We start from the raw sequence: 27645 nt of genomic DNA, 5'->3' as shown, positions 1-27645 counted from the left end.
ATTCTCACCAAACACACCGCTATAATAACAACCACTACTAAACACTCTACAATAATAATAATACTTACAGTAATAATAATAACAATAATAACTAAAAACTGGTCCGGTTGCATTTCCCCACCCAAAATAATAAATATGTGTCAAACCACCAACAAACACCGCAAACAGAAAAACCCAATATACAATGTTTTTTTTTATATTTTTAATATATTATTATTATTTTTTTTTTTTTTTTTTTTATTTTGTCCCTGAGCTGGTCCCGCATCCCATGCCCCCAGTACATGATAACAGACGTCCATGAACCAGTCCAGGATTTTTTTTTTTTTTTTTTTTTTTAAACAAAAAGTCCCACACAGAATCCCCCCTCCCCCCATCTACCCACCACCCAACCTAGCACTAAACCCCAACACAGCACAACCCCTAGAAAAAAATACAATATATATACATATATACACATATACATAAATGTACAAACAAAACAAATATATACAAAATAATACAAACCAAACAACAAACATCAATAAGGCTTTTCAATCACACAAACCCCTAAAGCTCAAGTTCAGTGCCTGCAAGCCCTATATCACCATATATCTACAGCACAAAACAAAAAAAACTAATGTGCCAGCATCAGCCCACCACCAGGGGGAGACAACAGGCTAAGGCACTTTAAAGGCAGAGCCCCTCCACAGACGAGAGGCCCTGCCAGCACCCAGCCTCTCGTACTCCAGAGAACGCACCTTCACCAGGTCACCAAGAATGTTCCTAACCACCTCACCCACAGGGAGGATTTTACGCTGCGTCGACACTAAACACCGTGCGTTCCACGTGTAATACCTGACCACTGAGCTGACTAGGAATAAAGTGCACCGGTCCCAGCCTCCAAGGTTTCTGAATGCCCCATAGGCCCATTCCGCATAGGAGAGACTGGCAAGCCGAGGCCAACCAATGGAAGCGCCCACCCTGGTGTAAACCTCTGTGTTAAAGGGACAATGAAGCAGAAAATGCTCCATGCTTTCCAGCATGCCTCCACACTCTTCGCGGGGACATCCCCGGTCATCAGAGCTCCTGCACTTCAGATTGTCCCTCACACACAGTTTCCCATGGAAGCAGCGCCAAGTCAAGTCCCAAAACTTCAAGGGGATCCTGATAGAATTCAAAAGCTCTAAACCCACCTCCAGATCCCGACTTGGGCAGTCCTTGAGTGCCAATGGCCTCTGGAAATGAGAAGACAGGACCCTCTTGTCAAGGAATTTCCTCGACAGAGTCCTAATCTCCCACATCCCCAGACCCCACCTACGAATAACCTTCAGAACCGGGGTAGCATAAGCCGGGAGATGCCCGTGTGGTGTGCGAAGATCCTTCACTTGCCCTCCTGTCTCCCATTCCTGGAAGAAAGGCCGAAACCATCCCCTACAGGAGGATACCCACGGAGGAGCCCTCTCTGACCAGAGGTTTGCTATATTGGTCTTAAGAAAGGTATTCACTAGGAACACCACAGGGTTGACCATACACAACCCCCCTAGTCTCCTCGTACGGTAAGTAACCTCCCTCTTCACTAGGTTCAGTCTATTCCCCCATAACATTTGGAAGAACACACTGTAGACCCGGGTCCAAAGAGGTTCTGGCAACATGCATACACTGCCCAGATATATCAGCAAAGGGAGCAGGAAAGTTTTCATCAGGTTAACCCTTTCCCGGAGGGTCAAAGACCAACCCTTCCACTGATCTACCTTCTGAGCGGCGATCTTAAGCCTGCTGTCCCAGTTTTGTTTGGGGTAATCCCCTTGGCCAAATTCGATGCCGAGGACTTTTGCGGATTCCTGGGGCTCTGGAAGGGCGTCCGGGAGATCAAAATCAGGATCTCCCCCTCCCAGCCAGAGACTCTCACACTTATCCTGATTGATCTTGGACCCGGATGCCTCCGAGTAGCGGTCCACCTCTGACATCACCCATCTGCCCTCCTCTTGTGAGGAGACAAACACGGTGACATCATCAGCGTACGCTACCGCCCTCAGAGCCGAATCCGGCACCGCCAGGTCCATTCTCACCCCCGCCAACGGTCCACAATCAATCCCTCTAAGGAAAGGATCGACTGCAAACACGTACAGCAAAGGGCTCAAAGGACAACCCTGACGGACACCAGACCCAACCTCAAAAGAGCGGCCAATCCAACCATTCACAAGCGGGAAACTCTCTGCCCCTACATACAAGGTCTTAAGCCAATCAACAAACCCCCCTGGCAGGCCATATCTCAGAAGGACAGACCAGAGGTACTCATGGTTAACCCGATCAAACGCTTTTGCCTGATCCAAGGAAAGCAAGTACCCCTTCCAGTGGCCAGCCCTACCCTGCTCCACAGCCTCTCGGACACTGAGCACAGCACTGAATGTACTGCGGCCCGGAACAGAGCAATGCTGAGCCCCCGAAAGGAGCCGGGGTGCAAATTCCACCAGCCGGTTAAACAGCACTTTTGCCAGAATCTTTCTGTCCGCATTGAGAAGTGCTATGGGACGCCAATTCTCAATGTGGGACGGGTCTTTACCCTTTGACAGGATGATCAGCGCTGACCTCCTCATTGACTTTGGCAGAGTGCCCGAGGATAGACACTCATTAAAAACCGCGGTCAAGAGGGGAACCAAAGTGTCCTTAAAGGTCTTATAGAACTCAGATGTTAAGCCATCCGGACCGGGTGACTTCTTGAGGGCAAGCCCATCAATAGCCATCCTGACTTCCTCTTCCCGGATCATCTCTGTCAAAACGTCAAGAGAGGGGTCTACTCCTGGTTCAGGGACGGTTTCAGCCAAGAAAGCTGATACCTTATCTCGATCTAGATCCTTCCTTCCCAAGAGGTGCGAGTAGAAGGATCTGATGACCTCCAGGATCCCTGATCTGGACCTTTTCAAGGATCCCGTACTATCAATCAGTCCTGAGACTACTTTACTATTCACTGACATCTTGCAGTTTCTGTAAGGGTCGGGCGAGCGGTACTTCCCGTAATCCCTCTCAAAAACCAAAGATGCGTACCTATCGTACTGGCACTTCATCAGCAAGGACTTCACTCTGGAGATATCATCACGACTACCTCCAGTCGAGACAAGGTTCTCAAGTTTCTTCCTCAGGCCCTGGTACAAGCGGTACCTGTTTAGGCTTCTGAGGCCCGAGAGCTGGCGGAAGAATCTCGCAACCCTTTCCTTGAAGATCTCCCACCACTCTGACTTACTGCTACAAAGGCCCAGCAATGGTACCTGGCTCTGAAGAAAATCCTCAAAGGACTGTCTTATCTCCGCTTCTTCCAAGAGAGACGAATTCAGCTTCCAATAGCCTCTGCCCATCCGGGGGGTCTCTGTGACATTCAGAGAAAACAAAATTAAACAGTGATCGGAGAACTCCACCTCAACAACAGACACTGCTGAAGAGACGGCTTCCTCCTTTAAATAAAACCTGTCTATCCTAGACCTACAACTACCCCTATGATAGGTGAATCCCGCGTGGCCTGGGGTGTGCCGGATGTGGACATCCACCAGGCGAGCCTCACTCGCTATGCTATTAAGGGCGACGCTATCATAAGTCAGCTTGTCTCTGGCACCTCCCCTGTCTTGGGGCCTCGTGACAGCATTAAAGTCCCCTCCAAAGACCACCTGCCGACTTGTAAAAAGATAGGGCTTGATCCTCATAAAGAGGCACTTCCGGTCCCACTTAGACTGTGGGCCGTAGATGTTAATAAGGCGAAGTTCTTGTCCCCTCATGAGGACATCTAAGATCAGGCACCTCCCCATTTCTAACTCGATAACCCGTCGGCATTCTACCGCTGCGGTAAAAAGGACCGCCACTCCGCTATACGGCTCGGCCCCAAGAGACCAGTAGGAGGGCCCATTCCTCCACTCTCTTTTAGCCTTGTAGATAGATGACATGTCTGTTAGCCTGGTCTCCTGCAAAAATAAAATATCAGCATTAATATGGGCAAAAAAATCATAGGCAGCAAATCGAGCCGTATCTGACTTAATGCTGGCGACATTAATGGACGCCAGCGTCAACGGAGAGGGTGCCGCCATCAAGGGTGATTGAGTTAAACAGCTTTCTTTTTCCCACTCCCCTTCTCACCCTCCACATCAGAAGAACTCTTCACCCTCTTTAGAGAAATTGAAGTGTCCATCTCACCAGACGTCGTTTTACTTTCCTCGTCTCCGGATTCAAGGCCAGTCCCTTCCCCCGAGGACATAACCTCCCCAGGGGAAGAGGACTCGGCGCCCCCTGGAAGCCCCTCTGCCACCTCCCCCTCATCCTCCCCCTCCGAAGAAGAGGAGGAGACGTCCCTGAGGGGTCGGAATCGATTGGAAAGGCCAACCAGAGGGGAGTCAGTTTTGCCTTCCTGTGGCACCTGGACCAGGGTGGGAGAAGATCTCAAATCTCCCTTTTTTTTTTTACTTGTACCCCGCTTTCGTGTCTCCTTCTGCCATCCCACATCATCCTCCTCCACGCTATCTGAGGAGATGGCACCTTCCTCATTCTGGATCCTCCTGACCTCCTCATTCAGCTCGCCATCCCTCAGGGTCTCAGCAGCAAGGTTGGCCTCTGGGACAGAATGAGAGGTCGTCCCAGTAACCCGGGCTTTCCCCATCACCCTATCCCTTTGGCGTTTATCAAGACGTCTTAGTTGGGCTGGTGTCTTTTTCTTGCTGTTCCTCACTGACCCCTCAGTTCCTCCACCCCTGCTAGTCCCCTCCCCAGCAGATTCCGGCTCGTGATCTTCACCCGCTGGGGACAAGACTGCATTAGCGAAAGAACGAGGACAACGACTGAATGGGTGACCTAAGTCACCACACAGGTGACACCTAATCTCTGCACAAGATGCGGCAAGATGGCCTACACCCCCACACAAGGCACATTTCTGCACCGTACAGTTTGCACTGAAGTGTGTGGGGTCACCACATCTGTGACAGAGCTTCGGCTGACCCCGGTAGAAAATCTGGATACGATCCCTACCGAGAAAGGCAGAGGATGGAATATGGGTAACTGTATTTCCTGAACGTTTAAGTTTTACCAAAAACGTCCAGGCTCCTGACCAGATGCCAAACTCGTCCCTGTTCTTCTGCGGGACCCCCATTACCTCGCCATACCGTCCTAACCAGGTGATGATGTCAACACAAGAGAGTGATTCGTTACGGGTCAAAACGGTCACTCTCTTGATTTCGTTTTGGCGAGACAATGCCTGTATGGCAAAGTCTCGCCAGCCGGGCTCATTCTTTACCAATTCATAATTCGACCAGAAAAGCTCAAGCCCCTCTGGCCGAACAAAACTGATATCGAATTCAGGAGTACCGTAGGGATGTATCAAGGCGAAGATATCAACTGCCTTGAAGCCCATCTTTAGCAAGAGCTCAACCACTTTCGTCCTTGAAGGACACATATCTTCGCCCTGCCACCGAAGACGGACTACATTCCTACGGTTACTACCTGCCCCGGCTGTTGGGAGGGACCACACAGTATCGCCCCCTCTTTCCTCTCGGAAGGCAGAGAGACCGTGTTTCTCTATCCAGAAGGACAGATCAACTGCTCTACCCTCTACATTAATCGACCTTTCCCCCTTTTTCAGAGCTTCCAGGAGACGTCGCTGCAATAAACCGTCCCTAGAGTCAGGAGACGAGGAAAGTATTCTACTTCCCCCAGCAGTGACATTGGCATAACTCCTATGGTCTGTCACCACTGGGGGGGCAACCGGACCAGACCCTGCACCTACACCACTGCCGATGACAACATCCCCACCACCCCCAATGACAACATTAGCACCAACTCCAATAACATGGTCACCACCTCCCCCAAAAACACCTTCCCCAGTAACATCAATCTCCATCCTCTCCCCAGTCATACATCCCCCAACCCCATTTACCCCATCACTCACACTGGCTGGACCAGCAACAGGTAAACCGGCAAATGATGATGATGATGGTGATGTTGATGAAGATACATTTTCAGTCCGTTGTGCCTCGGCATCACGGGGCACTAGAGCTGGGACAACCTCCGCTGGCCCTTTAAGGGACCGGGCAGCATGCTTACCCAGTCTAGAGGAGGCCCCAGCCCTGTTCTTATTAGTGCCCTCCGCCTCATCAGCAATTTCTGCAGTCTTATCAGGGCGCCGCTGATCAATGGGATCAGCGGCGCCAATACAAAATAAGATTTGTTCTTTTCTTTTGGGAGCATCTGCTACATCTGTAGTCACCGCGACTACCTCCGGCACTGAGTCACCCCCCCCTCCCACAGGGGAGCGAACTACAGCACCGGAGTCTGCCTCTCTGCCCACCGCTGGGCCGCCCTCACTGTCCGGCCTTGCAGCCAGTGCCTTCTCTGCTCCATCCCTGCTACTGCAAACAGGCATGGAGTTTTGCGCCCTTTTAGTACCTGTACTCTCCCCGCTCCTTTGCACCGAGTCCACCACAGAACACGGGCTGGGCTGGGTAACGGGGCTTGCACAATGAGCTGACCCTGCGGCCGACTCAGGGTTTACAGGGAGGGGGGTGTAGATGTAACTCACCACTTCTTGCCGCTTTGGCTTGGTCTTCTTTTTCTTCTTACCCCCAGGTGCCTCATTTGGGAACTCATCTCCGAACACCAGATTCTGAGGACACACTGGGGATTCCAGCATACGTATCTGGGCCATTAGCGCCCCTCCCTGGTAGCTGTTGTCACTGTCTTCCCCTGAGTCGGCAGGTGATACTGCTGGCTGCTGTGCAGGGGGCCCACTGTACGGGGCCTGCTGCTGTTGCGACAGGCCACCAGGTGGATCTGGCTGTTGTTCTCCCTCTATCTCCTCCTCATCATCCACCTGGCTCTCAGGTTGCAGCCCCATCAACCTTCTCTGTTTCTTTTCATCCATATCTCTGAAACGCTCTTGATTTTTCAGCTTTTCTTTAAATGGACCACTCATCTCCAGCAATTCCTCCTTTCTTTTCTCCAAAGCATTTATTTCAGCCATCAGACCTTTTATCTGTGCCTGGACTTCAGGCTTCTTCTTCTTTGGGGTAACCTCCAGCCTAGAACGGACATGGCGAAGTTCCTCCTGAAGCCTCCTCACAGCTTTCCTGGCGTCTTCATACTCACGGAGGTGACTTACGACCCGGGTAGTATAGGTGGAAATAGACTCCCGGGTCCTCAGCACTCCCCAGCCTTCCTCACTGAGGTCGGCTTCACCTCCGTGAGTACTCTGCCTTCCTCCAGATGACCTTGGCTTTCTGCTGGCAGCACCCAGCTTTCCCAAATTGGGATCCTCGTTTCCAGAAACCTTTCGGCCTCTTGCCTCTGTGGGGGGTGTTGGAGTGACATTGCTGCGACTCCGGGTGGATCGCCTAACCCCCAGATCTTCTGATGTACAGGCCGCTTGCTGGCCTCTCCTGCCTCCCTGCGGCCTACTCCGGGAGGCAGAAGCCTGGGCCTCGCCTCCCTCACTCATCCCTGGAAACCCACTCCCTCCCTGGGGAGGAGAAAGCAGGTCCCAGGTGGAACAGGTGGTAATTCCCTGGAGCTCAGGAGGCACAGCAGACACCACCACACAGCTGAACTGAAGCAGAACCACACCCACAACTGATTGGCTCCCACTCCAGAGCTGTACTCAGTATTCTGCTGGTGAGGTCACTGTGTACATACATTACATTACTTATCCTTATCCTGTACTGATCCTGAGTTATATCCTGTATTATACTCCAGAGCAGTACTCACTATTCTGCTGGTGAGGTCACTGTGTACATACATTACATTACTTATCCTGTACTGATCCTGAGTTATATCCTGTATTATACCCCAGAGTTGTACTCACTATTCTGCTGGTGGGGTCACTGTGTACATACATTACATTACTTATCCTGTACTGATCCTGAGTTATATCCTGTATTATACCCCAGAGTTGTACTCACTATTCTGCTGGTGAGGTCACTGTGTACATACATTACATTACTTATCCTGTACTGATCCTGAGTTATATCCTGTATTATACTCCAGAGCTGTACTCACTATTCTGCTGGTGAGGTCACTGTGTACATACATTACATTACTTATCCTGTACTGATCCTGAGTTATATCCTGTATTATACCCCAGAGTTGTACTCACTATTCTGCTGGTGAGGTCACTGTGAACATACATTACATTACTTATCCTGTACTGATCCTGAGTTATATCCTGTATTATACTCCAGAGCTGTACTCACTATTCTGCTGGTGAGGTCACTGTGAACATACATTACATCAGTTTTCCTGTACTGATCCCACACTGCCTTTAGACATATATCTTGTGCTCCTCTCTAGGTTCCTGCCCCTAGTGGTGGCTCCTCTGAGGTTGGAACTGTAAGAATTGTCGCAGAAGGAGACGTCACATTTGAGGAGACAAAACAATTGGTAATCCAAAAAATATCACCGGGGATCGTGGTGCAGACGGATAAACCAAGTTACCAGCCAAGTGACACTGGTAATGTAGGATCTGGGCTCTGGAGCAAGAGCTGCACAAATACGAATATCTTACTCCTTATTTCTTATTTTTACAGTGAAATTCCGTATTGTGACGTTGAATAAGGACTTTATGTGCACTAAGCTGAAGGTACAAGGAGATTGTGAAATTACATGATATGAGTAAAGTGGTGTCCATCTGTTATATTGAAGAGAATCTGGAGGAACTTTGCTTAAAAATGAGGCATTCACTGCTCAGGGGTGAAGCTCAGGGGAGGTCCTAAGCAGATGGGGGGTGGGAAGGGAAGAGCCAAAAAGTAATTCTGCCTTGGTCATGGTAGAGCTAGGCTTCACTTCTTGGGGCTTTTAAGTGGGGTATTTATATCTCAACTGTTGGGCATGTCAAGGTAAATCTTTTGCACTGCTATATGACAACACTGCTGTATGGCGGCACTCACTGACCACACTGCTGTATGGCTGCACTCACTAACAGCACTGATGTGTGGGGCTACTCCCTGACTGCACTGCTGTATGGCGGCACTCACTGACAGCATTGCTGTATGGCGACACTCACTGACCACACTGCTGTATGGCGACACTCACTGACAGCATTGCTGTATGGTGACATTCACTGACCAAACTGCTATATGGTGACACTCACTGACCACACTGCTGTATGGCGGAACTTACTGACTGCACTTCTGTATGGCGGTGCTTGTTGACCACACTGCTGTATGGCGACAATGACTGACCACACTGCTGTATGGCTGCACTCACTGACCACACTGCTGTATGGCGACAATGACTGACCACACTGCTGTATGGCTGCACTCACTGACCACACTGCTGTATGGCGACACTCACTGACCACACTGCTGTCATTTCCTCTACCCACCCCCCTACCCCTGACTGGCACCCACTAGGCAGCACTGTAGTCCCCGACTCTCACCTGTAATATATCCACAGAGGGGAACGCCCAGTGGGCTTAACAGTCTAATTTTGCATAACTTTTTAAATTCTGATATCTTAGCGCTGGAGGAGTCAATAAACTTATAAAAGATATGTTTGGATTCAGGCCATGCCTGTATTGTATACCCCTAAACCTGCTTGCAGGTCCGCTTTAGAAGAAAACTATTCAAACGTTTTCTTCTAAAGGTTGATATATCTTTGTGTTGGTGGCTCCAACTTTTGATGACTATAAAGCTTTTCCAACACAAGAGATTGGTGCTTGACTTGGTTTTGGTCACGGAAAAGATGTCCTCAGTATGACATATCCTGTATTGGTAGGTTACTGCACAGTACCACTTCCTATATATTAGAATAACTGATGGATCCTTACTACTGTATTCAATACAAAGCAAGTATATAGTATTATATACAGTATAGTATATGTAGTGTATTATTTTTCTTTCTTTATCTCTTACAGTACGATGTTGTGGACCTAAAGGTGAGTTATGGTGATACTGAATATACAGTAGTGGTCTCTAAATGCTGCCTCTTGAGCTATTGGCAAACTACACTTCCCAGTATATCCAGTGACTTATGTAAAGATGGTGTTTGCTAATTTAGCAGGTACTTCTTAAGCCTTTTATCTCTTTTATGCTTGCCTATAAGGATCCATACAGTAACCGCATCTTTCAGTGGTTGGACGTGAAGACCAAAATGTGCATTGCAGACTTGAGCTTCAACTTGATGTTAGATCCTATTCTGGGTAACTATACCCTCAGTGTAGAGAATGGACTGGCACTGATGACCTTTCTTGTGGAAGAGGCTGGTAAGTAGGTTTTCAGTAGGTGCAAGTAAATATTCATGATCAAACTGGTCCACCAGGGATTTGAAGGTCTTCTGGTGGGTTTAGGGTTTGACATCATAACAGGGCCAATAAGGTACAAAGGCAAGCTAATCAGAGGTTGACTATGAAGTTCATAACTTGCTGTTGTGGTATTTGATTCTTTAGTTGACCAGTCTGCAACGCTGGAGGTTGGCATCCACCAGCGTACTGTGTATTCTGGCATTCACCAATGCCCAGCAGCATTCTCTGCTCCACATCTCCACTGTAGGCTCCGGGCTTCCTCCTATGGACTCTAGGGGCCGCACGTGAGCACTGGCTTTAATTTAATAGGCCAGTATGTGTTTCTCCAAAGTTTCCTTCACTAATCCCTGTCAGGTACCACATATAGAAGGTTCCTTCACCATCTTCTGTTGCCTGAGCATTTGTGTGGTTTACTACTTGAAAATGTGTCTGAATTCTATCCAGATATATTGTGGTCCTTACCTGTGTCTGTTTTCCTGATGCTGCCTCTGTCTTATTCCTCGGTACCTTGCTGATTCTCATGTGTATGATCTGGACTGTTGACTATTCCTGCTCTTATCAAGCCTGCACTACCTAGCTGCATCTGATCTTCTTGGCTCTGCTATGCTTCAGACTATGCGCTACTATAACACCCTTTCAGCTCTGCTACTTTATACTTAGCTGTGCTGCGCTACTACATACCCCATCCACCCCGTGTCCCTGGTGCTTAGCACAAGGGTGTTCTGGCTTGCCTTACCAGCTGCCACCTAATCTGGACCACTCTTAAGGTATCAACCTGGTATTTTCTCTGCAGCAGAAGTCGAGCTTCCACATCTCTGAGCAGGATAGAGGGTGAAAACCATGGAAATACTTAGATTCCACTCCCAAGTTTGGTCCCAAGTCAAACTGTTGGGTGGCACAGTGGCTGCACACCCCTTGGGGCATTACACAGGCCAACAACCTTTTGATAGGACATAGGTAGCCATAGTTTAAAGATGGATATCAATACACTTTCTTTCATAACTGTAGGCTATGCTCCTAGAATTATTTCCCCTGATATGCCCAAGCTAATTCAGTCCAAAGTCTCGACCATTTCAACAATATTTGGATATACAAAAAAACAAAAAAACACAGAGAGCGCTCCGTAGTGCAATAAATGATGGGTAGGAACCGCATATAATAATAAATTGCGCTTACCCAAGGGGTTGTGCTGGCAAGCAGGCACAACTCTGGTGATCGTGTATAGAAATGTGTCCAAAGTGCAGCCGGTCCCTCTCCACCACCTCGTGGTGTTCTGTAATCCAATAAATCCTCCAAACCACTGAGGGTTAATTCAGGCGCAAGCAATGGAACTAGGTATATGCAGCAATGCTGGTGAGTGGCTTATAGGAAAGTAGGGTCAATGTGAATAACCAAAGGTCATTTATTTCAGAACAACGCGTTTCAACGCCAGAGCAGGCGTCTTCCTTAGGTTCAGGAACCTGAGGAAGATGCCTGCTCTGGCGTTGAAACGCGTTGTTCTGAAATAAATGACCTTTGGTTATTCACATTGACCCTACTTTCCTATAAGCCACTCACCAGCATTGCTGCATATACCTAGTTCCATTGCTTGCGCCTGAATTAACCCTCAGTGGTTTGGAACAATATTTGGATACAATTTTCAGACGGGAGCGGCCAATAGATCACAGGTGCCACCCCCATCATCAGCGTGAGAAATGGATGGGACCTTCAGGCTTTCTTAGCTGGTGGGCCATTCCAATATGCAAAGCCAGTAAAAGGAGCCTTCCTGTTTTTGGTTAATTAGAGTCGAATGAATGGTCCAGATGTTGGCAGAATTTCCTCTGATATCTATGTGGTTAGTTCTCTGGACTCATTTATTGGTTTGTGGCCTAAACTGTATTATATGGGTACAGCAGGCACTCAGACTCAGCAAAAAGGGTCATAGGAATCTAATACTCCCAATGGGAATCTTTTTAATTGTCCACCATTTTTCCTACATCATACAAGGGTCAAGAACAGCCATGACTTTTCCTCATACTTAGATTGTCTTTTTCATGTTTCAGTGCTTCCCCGTTTTGAAGTCACCATCCAAAATCCATCTGCAATTTTTGCCGAGGATCCTACATTCCCACTGAAAATTTGTGGAAAGTAAGTTGACCACACTCCTTTTTAGTAGACAAGCCAATACATTTTAAAGGGTTGTACAGGACTTGAAAAACATGGATTTGTTGGGAATGTGTTTGGTGTATGGATTGGGAGCTTTTTTGCGGCACATACAATGCATGCTCTGTGAACGCAGCACTTAACTATTCGGCACTTTCAGAGCTCAGATCTGTCAGCACCCCTTCTTTGTTCAGTATCTTTACAGATCTTACTTTGCTGAATATCATCTCTCATGTGGTAGATATTAGGTATCTGATTTTATAAATAGAGAAATGAAGCTTCATGACTCCAAGCCTCATGGCGCCACCCTTATATTGGTTTAAACCATTATAGAGATTATTAAACATAATTTTATCTTAATCATTTTGTTGTAGATACACATATGGGAAAGGGGTGCAAGGAAGAATATATGCCGAACTTTGCCGTAAGCCTTATGGGGTACCAAATGGGATCTGTACTGAGGTCAATGGACAGGTGAGCTCACACTTTAAAAATTACATGATAAGAATGTGAAATTGTTTTTGAATGATGGGCATGGTTGTTTTGGCCAATGTTAAACATGGCTGCTGGGGGGGGGGGGGGGGTACATCGGTTTGAATCTTGACCTAAGGCCCTTTACAGCAGGACCAGCCAACCATCTAATGTGTGTGGGGGACTCCTGACTCTAACCCCACTACCACCTCCTGTAAATGCAATCTAATAATTGCATGTAAAAAAATGTTATTTAATAAAACATTTAAAATGTTTCTAAAATCATACAAGAGGTCCTCCCCTAATAAAAAATAAAATCACCCTTATTTTTCCGATTTTACAAATAAATAAATACATTTAAAAAATAAACATATTTGGTTAATGATAAAAATAAACATAAGTTAATGATCCTGCTCAGTAAATGGCATACACGTAAAAAAAAAAGCGAAACACTAAAAAAATGCTGATTTTTGGTCACACCATATATCAGAAATAAATGAATAAAAAATGATCAAACAGTCCTGTTAAAACAAAAACAGTACCAACTAAAACAACAGATTGATGTGTAAAAAAAATGAACCTTCATACATTTCCGAATATGGAAAAATAAAAAGTGATATAAGGGTCAGAAGAGGATGGTTTTAGGCAAATGCATTTTCTTACAGTTAAATATTTTTTTAAATTGCACAGTAATAGAAAAACTATATAATTGACTATATAAAATTGATCTACGGAAGAAAGAGAACCTGTCATTTTTACCATGACATGCACAATGTAACAACAAACCCCCCTCCCAAAGGTACAAAAGTACAGTTTAATTTTATATCTCCCCCTAAAAATAATACTTTTTTTGGGCTTTGTGGTACATTTTATGGTGAACTAAAAAGTGTAATTACAAAGTACAATTGGCCATACTAAAACAAGCCTCATATGGGTCTGTGGATGGAAAATAAGAGTTTTGTCTCTAAAAAGGCGAGGAAGAAAAAGCAAAAACACTAAAATGAAAATTGTCTCTGTCCCTTGGGTGTTGAGCTTCCATATTAATAATTAAAGACACCAGTTAACTCCCTTATCTCTATTGAATGGTTATAGTATTTCAGGAATTGTTACTTTCTCCTTCTTACGTGATCTCTTTACTTTTATAGACAGATGTCACCGGCTGCTTCCAGACTATGGTAGATGGGAATGAGTTGCAACTCAGAAATCCTAGTTATATTTCTTACAGTGTTGAGATAAGTGCGTCTGTGTCAGAGGCCACAGGTAGGCAATACCAGCTCTAGAGATAGAGAATAAACAACAAAGTATGGTCATCATTTCTAAATTATACAATTGATATTTTTTTAATCCAGGTGAGACACTTGTATTTATTATTGCTGTCATGACTGACTTAGAGGATAGGGAGAGTGAGCCCTAAGCTGTCCCTAATAACACTCTCCCTACCTACTTGCCCCTCTGCCCTAAACAACGGATCGACAACCACGGCGCCGATCCCTACCTGCGCTAAAGTGCAATGGGCGTAAAACAAATAACAAAAAACAAAGCCTAAGACAGATATCAAACATAACGGGATAACTACCAAAACCAGACATAATATAAATGCACAAACAGGGCCCGAACATAGTGTACTAACAAACAGTTCAGAAACTGGAATCCAGATAAATGGCAGATATGAATAAATAAACAAGACAAGGTATGGAATGAGTAAACAGCAGAGACCAGGAAATGCAGGGGATGAACAGAAGAACTGAATGTTAAATACCAAACTGATCAGGAACATAGGACACTGTTCACACTGGACCAAGATAATTAACATAAACAGAATAAGTTCAGAGGACACAGATCAGCACAGAGGGCACTATAAACCAATGATAAAGCACAGAGGAAACACTAGAGCAGTAATCATGAACTTTATGATCAATGCATGTACTATAAACTCTAAAGATCAGCAAACAACTCTGGACACATACAGAGAACAAACTAGACTCCCCACTCCATCATGGATGGACATAAAAACTAACTCTAGATAGACTTCTAGCCAGCGGGCACACTCCCCCGTGTGATCAGATTTTGGCCTAGAAGGAAGCAGAAATAAAAAACACTGAACACTAGACTGGGAAACGGATGAATCTGAACAGACTCCACAAAATCAAAATCCACAGTTCAGGATACTGACAGTCTGAACACAGACTAAGATACAAGGCAAAAGCAGAATGGGCATACAATATTCCTAAAAACCGACAAATGTAACACAGACTAAAATCTATAATAAAGAAGACTAATAACAATGGTTAAAAATTCAGAAATATTACAACATAAATACAAGGTGCATGACAAAGAAGACATAGTCGGCATTGCACCAATCACCAGCAACCAGAGTGCAGGAGAGCTTGGGTATAAATAGCCACCACCAAGTTGCAATTGGCTCAGAGAATTAACTATTCCCCAGCCAGGGAGAATAGCAAACTGCTCAGACAAAAACTAGAGTCTGAACAGACCCCAAGACAGAAAAACACAAAAACGGACATTACAGTTGCCCTTAAATGAGTAGTTAAAAAAAATAATAATAATAATTACTACTATAATACTGCCCCTATGTACAAGAATATAACTGCTATAATACAGCCCTCTATATAAAAGAATATACAGTAACTACTATAATAATTCTAATAGAATAGAAAGGACGGGTTACTCACCAGGTAAACCGTAACAAAAGATGATTTCTTTATTCCTTAATACATCACAGAGATGGTAAAGGTTCCCGAGACACTAGTTCTCAGGGAGAAAAAAACGGTGTACTGAAGCGCTCTCTCCTCTGTGTCCGCTCACTGTTGGAGGTTCCGATCATGGTCATGTGAAGAAATAGCCAGGCTCGATGCGGTTGGTTAATCACTGTGAATTTTATTAGAGAAAATCAGTATAACGCATTTCGAGGGGTGGGACCCCCTCTTCGTCAGATCCAATGATGACTCATTTATACACAAAAAGCCTGCGAAACTCAACACAAGTTACCGGGTGGAATAAAAAAATGTTTTGTTTTCATACAAACATAATATACATGCAGTGTCACCGTAGCTTGCGGACACCTGGCGGGGAAAAAAACTTAAAGTGCACAAAATCTTATAATCCATCTAATCCTCAAATCCTATATTGTGGATGCCAGGGCATAATAGGATAGTTGGCCCGGCTATCCAAATGGGAAGCGGGGCAGGTTAGAAAGACAGAGAGCTGTTCTCTGTGTTCCGGTGGCATGTGAAGATAGAGATGCGGACGGACCGCGGCTGCTAAAAATATGGGAGACCTCACCCGTCTGATCCAGAGGGGAGTGAGTGTACCATTAAAGACATGAATGGTGCAGACAGGTGGGGGAATAACAGATGGGAGGCAGGGTTCACGAGGTAATGTCCGGAGGAGGCGTGGAACTTCTTTTGGCCTCCTCCTGAGAGGAGGCCGGAAGAAGTTACATGTTGGAACAAAACCAGCTGAATCTAGCTCTTCCTGAGTATTTGTATAGGAGTCACCTGTTAAGCAGCAAGCTGTGCCTGGTGTATCTCTCTTGGATTGTATTTAATAACTGCTATAATGCTGCCTCCTATGTACAAGAATATAACTACTATAATACTGCTCTTATATGAAGAATTTAACTACTATAATACTGCTCTTATATACAAGAATATGACTACTATAATACTGCTCCTATATACAACAATATAACTACTATAATACTGCTCCTATGTACAAGTATATAACTACTATAATACTGCTCCTATATACAAGAATATAACTACTATAATACTGCCTCCTATATACAATAATATAACTACTATAATACTGCCTCCTATCTACAAGAATATAACTACTATAATACTGCTCCAATATACAAGAATATAACTACTATAATACTGCTCCAATATACAAGAATATAACTACTATAATACTGCTCCTATGTACAAGAATAACTACTATAATAGGGCCTCCTATACACAAGAATATAACTACTATAATACTGCTCCTATATACAATAATATAACTACCTTAATACTGTCTCCTATGTACAAGAATATATCTACTTTAATACTGCTCCTATGTACAATAATATAACTACTATAATACTGCTTCTATATACAAGAATATAACTACTATAATATTGCTCCTGTGTACAAGAATATAACCAATATAACACTGCCTCCTATGTACAAGAATATAACTACTATAAGACTGATCCCTATATACAAGAATATAACTACTATAATACTGCTCCTATATACAAGAATATAACTACTAGAATACTGCTCCTACATACAAGAATATAATTACTATAATACTGCTCCTATATACAAGAATATAACTACTATAATACTGCTCCTATATACAAGAATATAACTACTATAATACTGCCTCTATATACAAGAATATAACTACTATAATACTGCTCCTATATACAAGAATATCACTACTATAATACTGCTCCTATATACAAGAATATAACTACTATAATACTGCTCCTATGTACAAGAATATAACTACTATAATACTGCTGCTATATACAAGAATATAACTACTATAATACTGCTACTATATACAAGAATATAACTACTATAATACTGTTCCTATATACAAGAATATAACTAGTATAATACTGCTCCTATATACAAGAATATAACTACTATAATACTGCCCCTATATACAAGAATATAACTAATATAATCGTGCCTCCTATAGACAAGAATATAACTAGCATAATACTGCTCCCTATATACAAGAATATAACTAATATAATACTGCCCCTATATACAAGAATATAACTACTATAATATTGCTCCTATATACAAGACTATAACTACTATAATACTGCTCCTATATACAAGAATATAACTACTATAATACTGCTCCTATATACAAGAATATAACTACTATAATACTGCTACTATATACAAGAATATAACTACTATAATACTGCTCCTATATACAAGAATATAACTAGTATAATACTGCTTCTATATACAAGAATATAACTACTATAATACTGCCCCTATATACAAGAATATAACTAATATAATACTGCCTCCTATAGACAAGAATATAACTAGCATAATACTGCTCCCTATATACAAGAATATAACTAATATAATACTGCTCCTATATACAAGAATATAACTACTATAATGCTGCTCCTATATACAAGACTATAACTACTATAATACTGCTCCTATATACAAGAATATAACTACTATAATACTTCCCCTATGTACAAGAATATAACTACTATAATACTGCTACTATATACAAGAATATAACTAATATATTACTGCTCCTATATACAAGAATATAACTACTATAATACTGCTCCTATATACAAGAATATAACTACTATAATACTGCTCCTATATACAAGAATATAACTACTATAATACTGCTCCTATATACAATAATATAACCACTATAATACTGCCTCCTATATACAAGAATATAACTACTATAATACTGCTCCTATATACAATAATATAACCACTATAATACTGCTCCTATATACAAGAATATAACTACTATAATACTGCCTCCTATATACAAGAATATAACTACTATAATACTGCTCCTATATACAAGAATATAACTACTATATTACTGCTCCTATATACAAGAATATAACTACTATAATACTGCTCCTATATACAAGACTATAACTACTATAATAATCCATTCACTGTCATAACCACCTCGTGGCCTTTACTTCTCTCTATCCTTCGTGTTTTTTCTCGACCCCTTTCACTTTCCATCACTGATCAACAATTTGCTCTATTTATAGGGGTAAAGGCTTCCGCCACCCGATCCGTTCCAGTTTTTTTTATAGCCGTATTTCTGACATTTGAAGACATGGACTCTTTTTACAAAGGTGGACTCACGTACGGTATAACGGTGAGGAATGGTAGAATATCTAATTTATTTATTCCAATTACACTTGATATTTCCAACACTTCTGATGGCTGCAGGTCCCCAATGAAGAGGCCCCATCTATTAAAGTCTATAAGAATGAAAGAAAGAGACAAGCAAATAAAACAAATCCTTTAATAATTCCAAATGTGTCGTCTGAAAGGAATTTATTGTTTTAATCAAGTTTTTATTTAAAACTTATTTTTAAGATAATTTTTTGAAATAATCCCGAAATCTTGCCATTTTCAATCAGACCACTAAGCCTAATAACAAGCTTATACTTCTGTCAAATGTTCTGTAAAGAAATCTTTTCAGCGGGCTCTTCACTATTATCATAGACAGGAGGATTATAGTGAAAGGTGGCACAAGTATAAAGGCTAATCATGAAACACTGGTCACAGACCATGCCCGCAACACTCTCCCATAGAAGTAAATAGAACCGCCTCCAGTCTATTGTGTCTATGTCCAGGGGCTTGCCGTAAAGCATATCTCTAATAATTGTAAAAAACAGCTCAACCAAGATGGCTGCCCCCATAATAATGTACTAAAAAATGAAATTTAAAAAAACTAAATTTAATAAATGGAATCTGATTAGAAAAAGGAACATTTAAATATATCTGGCTATAATCACTAGAAACAAACATAGGTGAGGTGGTATTACCCCTTTATAAAGCTTCCTTCCCTCATATATATATATATATATATATATATATATATATATATATATATATATATATATAAAGAATAATCGTAAAGGGAACCTTTAAAATATTAATTTTAATTTATCCTTAAAAAACGTACAAAAAAACTAAATAATAAATGGTAAATTTTTCTTGACCGCCACCAGTGTATATAATATACTTTTTGTTCAAACAATGTTCATAATTCCGTAATGATTCTGAAAGTTCAAACAATGTTCATAAGTTCCTGTGTGTTAAAGGTCTATTGATCAATCTCAGTATCGGTGCCTATTCACATAGGTAGCCGCTGTGCCTGCGTTATTCTCCTTTTCTTATTTCAGTATGTAATAGACGCATCCACATTGGAATACCAGTACAATACAACAACAATTCCGTAATATATTGCTCATAGTGCTGTGTTTAATTGCAATTAATCCCATATTGCTATATGCTTGTTCACATCCATGCCGGTTGCGATATATTTGTTATACTCCACATGGGTTTGTTCATTAGTACATAGGGTTAGTCGCCATCCCGGGCGTATATCCAACACCCTATATGTGCGCTTGTTCACACTCCTGCTAGTAGATCGTCAACCTGGGTGTATGTGCAAACCCCTCTGTATGTGCTTATTCACACTGCTGCCGGTTGATTGCCCTTCTGGGCGTATATTCAACACCTTATGTAGGTGCTCATTCACACTCCTACTGGTTGTGATATTTGAATAGTTTTCAGATTGAGGTTCTTAAATAAATCGTTTTTTCACCGGCTAAGGCGTATATCCTCCACTGTATAACACTCTCCGATTGGGATTAATTTAAATCACATATAAACATATACGGTCCTAGTTATTCGTCCTCGTATTTATTTTATTTTTGTAGTTCTAATATCCACTCTGCGTTATTAAGTTTTAGCTTTATGTTCACATTGGTGTATTCATGTCTCAGCCTTTTTTAACCCTCTCCATGAGACATTCACAGTCACCACAGCACCTCATTCATACAGTGTTATCTGTTAATTATTATTATACTGAGGTGTATATATTCACTGCACTGAAGAGCTCTATATAGTGAATATTCAGGGTGTAATTCATACACCTCGATTCTTCACTATTACTTATAGTGAGTATATTACTATGTATGTGAGCCCATCAATCATCACAATACCAATAAATCACCACATGCATATTTCACACAATTTGTAGTCTTTTTGTTACTCATGTACAAATAGATTCAGGTGTGATTGGACGATTGCATATAAACCTCTGAGTACGTAAAGACTCTGTTCACATTGTATTGCGGTCACACATATTGTTCAGCGTATATGGAGCCAAATGCAGATGTAGGGATATTATCCAATTTAGTATTTTATGAGATTCAGGCATTAGTAATCATTGATTGTAGTTGTATTTAGTATGCACAGTCTATAATGCGATTGTCAGCAACTTATGACCTTTATCATATTGGTATATTTAAATATGCACTTATTTCTTTTTTGTTATCCATTTGCATACTTGATATATTTGATACAAGTGTTCCGTGATTGTTATTCACTTAGTATCATTTTTCCTTTCTCACAGGAATCCATTTACACTTTGCATGCATGCATTGCCTTATATATCTTTTTTAAGAGAGGTCAATAGAAAAAAGTGCAAATGGAAAGAAAAACCTGGTGTAGATCAAGGATGCAGTTCACATTGTCTAGGTTCGACGCGTTTCTTTTGCCAGGTCTTCAGGAACCATATTAGGCCATTTTCTTTCATCAGAAGTATAGAGCCAGGTTGTTTGATGTCCGACACTGATGGCAGTGCTGACCGCCATCAGTGTCGGACATCAAACAACCTGGCTCTATACTTCTGATGAAAGAAAATGGCCTAATATGGTTCCTGAAGACCTGGCAAAAGAAACGCGTCGAACCTAGACAATGTGAACTGCATCCTTGATCTACACCAGGTTTTTCTTTCCATTTGCACTTTTTTCTATTGACCTCTCTTAAAAAAGATATATAAGGCAATGCATGCATGCAAAGTGTAAATGGATTCCTGTGAGAAAGGAAAAATGATACTAAGTGAATAACAATCACGGAACACTTGTATCAAATATATCAAGTATGCAAATGGATAACAAAAAAGAAATAAGTGCATATTTAAATATACCAATATGATAAAGGTCATAAGTTGCTGACAATCGCATTATAGACTGTGCATACTAAATACAACTACAATCAATGATTACTAATGCCTGAATCTCATAAAATACTAAATTGGATAATATCCCTACATCTGCATTTGGCTCCATATACGCTGAACAATATGTGTGACCGCAATACAATGTGAACAGAGTCTTTACGTACTCAGAGGTTTATATGCAATCGTCCAATCACACCTGAATCTATTTGTACATGAGTAACAAAAAGACTACAAATTGTGTGAAATATGCATGTGGTGATTTATTGGTATTGTGATGATTGATGGGCTCACATACATAGTAATATACTCACTATAAGTAATAGTGAAGAATCGAGGTGTATGAATTACACCCTGAATATTCACTATATAGAGCTCTTCAGTGCAGTGAATATATACACCTCAGTATAATAATAATTAACAGATAACACTGTATGAATGAGGTGCTGTGGTGACTGTGAATGTCTCATGGAGAGGGTTAAAAAAGGCTGAGACATGAATACACCAATGTGAACATAAAGCTAAAACTTAATAACGCAGAGTGGATATTAGAACTACAAAAATAAAATAAATACGAGGACGAATAACTAGGACCGTATATGTTTATATGTGATTTAAATTAATCCCAATCGGAGAGTGTTATACAGTGGAGGATATACGCCTTAGCCGGTGAAAAAACGATTTATTTAAGAACCTCAATCTGAAAACTATTCAAATATCACAACCAGTAGGAGTGTGAATGAGCACCTACATAAGGTGTTGAATATACGCCCAGAAGGGCAATCAACCGGCAGCAGTGTGAATAAGCACATACAGAGGGGTTTGCACATACACCCAGGTTGACGATCTACTAGCAGGAGTGTGAACAAGCGCACATATAGGGTGTTGGATATACGCCCGGGATGGCGACTAACCCTATGTACTAATGAACAAACCCATGTGGAGTATAACAAATATATCGCAACCGGCATGGATGTGAACAAGCATATAGCAATATGGGATTAATTGCAATTAAACACAGCACTATGAGCAATATATTACGGAATTGTTGTTGTATTGTACTGGTATTCCAATGTGGATGCGTCTATTACATACTGAAATAAGAAAAGGAGAATAACGCAGGCACAGCGGCTACCTATGTGAATAGGCACCGATACTGAGATTGATCAATAGACCTTTAACACACAGGAACTTATGAACATTGTTTGAACTTTCAGAATCATTACGGAATTATGAACATTGTTTGAACAAAAAGTATATTATATACACTGGTGGCGGTCAAGAAAAATTTACCATTTATTATTTTGTTTTTTTGTACGTTTTTTAAGGATAAATTAAAATTAATATTTTAAAGGTTCCCTTTACGATTATTCTTTCTAATTAAATTTGGGAGACCTAACTTACGCAGTGGTCAGTACCACAAAAATCTTTTCTGTATATATATATATATATATATATATATATATAATATCTCTTTTGTTATTTTTTATATTTACGTTGTAGAACCCTCCACAAGCCAACCCAAAATGTATGTAATCCCAGCCCTGTTAATATTGAATAGCCCATCACCATTCATTGGAACCTTTTTGCCTCAGTACATGTCCTCTAAAATGTTTGGTCAGATCACTGTAAACATACTCCATGTGAGAAGACCCTATGCACTCTACTCATGGGATGTCTTTGCATCTAAGTGATTTGGGGACTCTAAGGTGGTAACCCCTTGGGAACCCTGTTGCCTTGTTAGGACTTATGGTGCTTTCACCCACTAGATTGACACTGACTTGAGATAGGACAGAAGATTGATCCAGGTCGCTAGGGTTCTGTCAAGGTCCTGTAGCTTTTTCCACCAGGCTTGAATTTCCTATGTGCGGGGGATCCTTGCCGAAGGATAAGACTTGAAGAGATAGATTTGATCTGGGCCTTCCCTTAGAGCTTCTCCACACACCACACACCTTTACCACACTGGTGCTCAGATTAGTCTGGGGTAACTCCTTCCCCCACTACACTATATGGCCAAGAATTTAGGGGTTCCCATTGGGCATACAGGGTCACATGAGCTTGCACTGCTCCACTCTTAAAGGTATAACATATATTTAAGTACACATATAAATAACAGATAACTTAATACTTATGAACAAAATATATTAACCATTTGATAAAGTGCTTCAACATGATAACAGTGATAGCCAGTCCTTGAGTGGGCCCAACACCTATGCTGCATGTCTGCCCGAGGAAGTTCAAAGCCACAGGACAGCCTTTAGTGCTTGGACACCACAGCATGTCCCTCCCTTGTGTTGGTGGGAGGTGATTGGTGTGTGATGGGAGGGGGCGTGTCCCTCCCTTGTGTTGGTGGGAGGTGCTTGGTCTGCTCATGCAGCCTTGTCCATGAGTCATCTCTTGTCCATGACCCATTGACAAGCAGATGGTGCTGCAGGATTGGTTAGTGTCCTAGGTTGTATAGGGACCTCTAGTGGTGGGATTTTCTACAAAAGGTATTTAATTTTCATCAGTAACAACATATAAAAAGTTTTTGGATCTGACAGTGCCTATTTAAGAAATCACTACTAAGAAATCTTTTTTCTATTGTAGCTGTTTGCGCAGGGTCGGGACGGTGCCCCGCTCCAATTTAACAATGCTTCTCTGGAAGTCATCTATGAAAATGAAACAAATACTGTAAATGGACGAACAGATAAAACGGGGCGTGCCCGCTTCAGCCTGGACACATCACAATGGAGCGGGCAAGTCACAATCCGGGTGAGGACTCTGATGTCTTGTTTTGTCAACTCTTACTTTTAGATATGTGGTGGACCATGGGTGTATGGCGGGACCACTGGCGTAGCGGTGTGCGTGGTGGGATCAGATGGTATTAACCTCGGGGGCAAGATGTTGTTAACCCTGAGTGTTCGTGACGCCAGTGTGGTTTTAGGGTTCCGCATGCCACACCACATGCCCGGTTTCTCCGCTATCCCAGTTGCTAGAAGAGAAATGAGAGTCCACAACCAGTTATGGTCAAACGGAGGCTTTACTTATTATAAGACAGATGGAATTATCTTCACAGTTAAGGCCAGATTTCCCAGAGAGGTGGCCAGGACCTAGAAGGACCTCGCAGCTTGCTGGACCAATATACTTGTAATTAACTTGACTTGAGATTGGACTTGATTAGTTTTAGTGACAGCAGACATAGGACTTGAGACTTACTGGAATGACTGTAGCTTTTGGGGTCTTCCAGATGCTGAACACTGGTACTGAGATCTATGGTGGTTTCTGTGCTCAGTAGCAGATGGTAAGAGAGGGAATTGTAATGGCCACCCCTTTATATAGTGGGGGGCTGGACTAAAGCCCATTGGTCAAGTTGTGGGTCATAGGTTAAGCTGGTGCTCTCTGGGAGAACATGTGACAAAAAATCATGTGACTGCCTAACATAACATGTGACAGTCTTATACAGGTCCTTGAGACCTCCCGCAGGTCCTTTGTACTACCTATACATAAAGATACTGTGTAGGAATTAAAGTGATATACACAACATTCTGGAAACAACAGGGGCAGACCTTGCAGGGGAGCACCCTGGTCACTGAGGGTCTCAACCTGACAGGGCCTAAGGGTAGTACAGGACCATGTCCTGTACTGGGACAATACAGATATATTAAGAGTGTAGAATTCTGTGTTCCTTTTTTTCCCTTTTCTTAATTTATTGGGGAAGGAGGGCGTACAGGTACGCCCTTGCCCCTGGTACTTAAGGATGGAGGGCGTACCTGTACGCCCTCCATATTTCTGATCACCACCGCTCGCAAGGGGATGATCGGACTGGTCACTGGTGACCCGATCACCCAGGAAAATAAGAATGATCGGACCATCCTAAAGGATAGGAGCGAGGTCTTCAAAAAGTAAAAACATGTCAACTTTATGATGCCAACATAAAGTTAACATATTGTATATAGATGAATCAATGTGTAATTTATTTGACATGTCCCTTTTCCTTACAAGCAGAGAGCTTCAAAGTTAGAAAAATGCTACATTTTCAAATTTTTCCTGAAATTTTGGAATTTAGCACCAAGAAATGATGCAAGTATCGAAGAAAATTTACCAATAACATAAAGTAAAATATGTCACGAAAAAACAATCTCGGAATCAAATTTATAAGTAAAAGCATCCGAGAGTTATTAATTCATAAAGTGACAGTGGTCAGATTTGAAAAAAATGCTCCCGCCCTTAGGGTCATAATGGTCTCTGTCCCCAAGGGGTTAAAGAGGTACTCTGCTGCTAGTCATGTTATCCCCTATCCAAAAGATAGGGCATAAGATGTCTGATGGCATGCCATAACACCTCCATTCATGTCTATGGGAGAGAGCGTGTTTTCTGACACACCCTCTCCCATAGGCATGAATGGAGGGGACGTGGTGTGACACGAGGGTGGTGTTACCGTGACATCACCATCACGGCTTCCGGCTCCGAGCGTTCTGAAAAAAATGTTTAGAACGCTGGAGCACCCCTTTAAGGGGATCTCCCATAAAGCTTTCTTCCTGTGTGATTTTGCAGATCATTGCTGTGTAGTAAAATATTGTGCAGAATGTGACTGAGCCATATCATAGCAAAGATCTGGGACTGCAATGGGTCTACTGAACTATAATACCAAAATAGGAGGGGCACCTCTCACATCAATTTTGAATAGGGGTGTTTGGCCCAATAGTATGTGGGGCTCATGTTATGATGAGGTGCAGGTAGTAAGTCAAGCAAGAATGTGATGAAAGACAGTACCATCTTTACTGATTTATCTGGTCCCAAGATACTCATTCCTGTGGTATGCTATGAAATAGGTTAGCTCCCATTAAAATTTCTGTTGAACAGTTTTTATTCACTCTTGAGCTGCAATGCCCAGTGTGGGGTGCAGGTTCTCTGTGGAAACATAGCTTGAGTAGCCACTTGATTTCTAGGCCCAACTTGAAGCCCTCAAAGGTCCCAGACTGAAGCTATGGGGTGCATGCACACCTCCTTCCCATAGACTCCCTTTGTCTCTCTCAGGAGGGGACTAGGCAGGTTTATCAGAATGAGAATGAATTCTTCAGAGGAGCCAGGGGGGGCTTGAGGGGATGTTTTAGGGCTCTGTCACCTAAGGGGAGGCTGAACTTAGCTAAAACACCCCCTCAGCCTGAAAGGATGGAGTAGACTGTGTAATGACTTGACCTAGTTTTGCCTAAAGGGTTAAACCTTTCTAGTCTCTGGCAAAGCTTGTGGTTGCTGTGGGGACACCCTGGCCTATCCTGCCTGGCTCTTCTCTGGCCAATGCTGTGGTCTGTTTGAGTCCACACCCTGCAGCTTGGCTATTTAAAGGGATACTCCGCCCCTAGACATCTTATCCCCTATCCAAAGGACATGTCTGATTGCAGCAGGGGGGTGGAGTGTACAGCTGCTGGGACCCCCCCCCCCCCCCCACGATCTCTGGGCCGGCACCGCAATGTTCAGAACATGAAAGCTTGGAGCTTCCATGTTCGTGATGTCACGTAATGTCAGACATGAATGGAGGGTGCGTGACAGCTGTGGTCGCCCATCATCCAACATGGGGCGGATTTTGCTCCGTGATCCAGATGACTGGGGTGTCGCTTAAGAGATCACGAGGGGTCCCAGCAGCGGGACCCCTGCCATCAGACATCTTCTTAACCCATTGTGTTCTGACTGTTTCTCCCTGACTTAACTGTATTACTGTAGTTTGTTGTTATGACCTGTGACAACCCTGCACCTATTCAGAGTAGGGATCGTCTTCTCAATGTGTTGCTGTTTAAGGCAAGCTCCTCCTGTATCTAAAAAAAAATATATAAAAAATCCAAATACATAATACATTAACAGGACATTTATTCCAGTTGCCACTCTAAATTTAAAAAATATATAATTTCAAAAATAATTTCGGATTTTTACCATATTTCCAATAATTACATTTACAGTGGGAGACTTCTACCAATGGGGTCAACTGTTCATCCTGATATTCCTGGTTCATTAATACA

General features: G+C 42.6%; 1 protein-coding gene and 1 long non-coding RNA gene across 11 annotated transcripts in view; one reads left to right on the top strand and one right to left on the bottom strand.

Annotated features, from left to right (window-relative positions):
- LOC130282073 (alpha-2-macroglobulin-like protein 1) overlaps positions 1–27645 on the top strand; it is a 137209-nt gene that overhangs the window by 18963 nt on the left and 90601 nt on the right. For 9 of the 10 annotated variants that reach the window (XR_008846234.1, XR_008846236.1, XR_008846235.1 and 6 more), the window contains exons 3-11: positions 8293–8452; positions 8529–8581; positions 9857–9877; positions 10045–10204; positions 12286–12370; positions 12760–12859; positions 14002–14116; positions 18660–18769; positions 24239–24403. Coding sequence is in view for 7 of the 10 variants with exons in the window: in XM_056529944.1 (XP_056385919.1) it covers positions 8564–8581; positions 9857–9877; positions 10045–10204; positions 12286–12370; positions 12760–12859; positions 14002–14116; positions 18660–18769; positions 24239–24403 (774 nt within the window). In the remaining 3 variants the exon portion in view is untranslated. The remainder of the gene's footprint in view (positions 1–8292; positions 8453–8528; positions 8582–9856; positions 9878–10044; positions 10205–12285; positions 12371–12759; positions 12860–14001; positions 14117–18659; positions 18770–24238; positions 24404–27645) is intronic. The other variant, XM_056529946.1, reaches the window with a different exon arrangement.
- Positions 14010–27645, bottom strand: part of LOC130282075 (uncharacterized) — a 58395-nt gene continuing 44759 nt past the window's right edge. Inside the window, exons 3-4 of the long non-coding RNA XR_008846237.1 lie at positions 15550–15745; positions 14010–14132 (exon numbers count right to left, since the gene is read on the bottom strand). This is a non-coding gene — a long non-coding RNA (uncharacterized LOC130282075). The remainder of the gene's footprint in view (positions 14133–15549; positions 15746–27645) is intronic.

Source organism: Hyla sarda, chromosome 7 (genome assembly GCF_029499605.1).
Source record: "Hyla sarda isolate aHylSar1 chromosome 7, aHylSar1.hap1, whole genome shotgun sequence".
NCBI lineage: Eukaryota > Metazoa > Chordata > Amphibia > Anura > Hylidae > Hyla > Hyla sarda.
The sequence above is the reverse complement of the archived record's forward strand: the minus strand, read 5'-3'. Positions and strand labels throughout refer to the sequence as shown.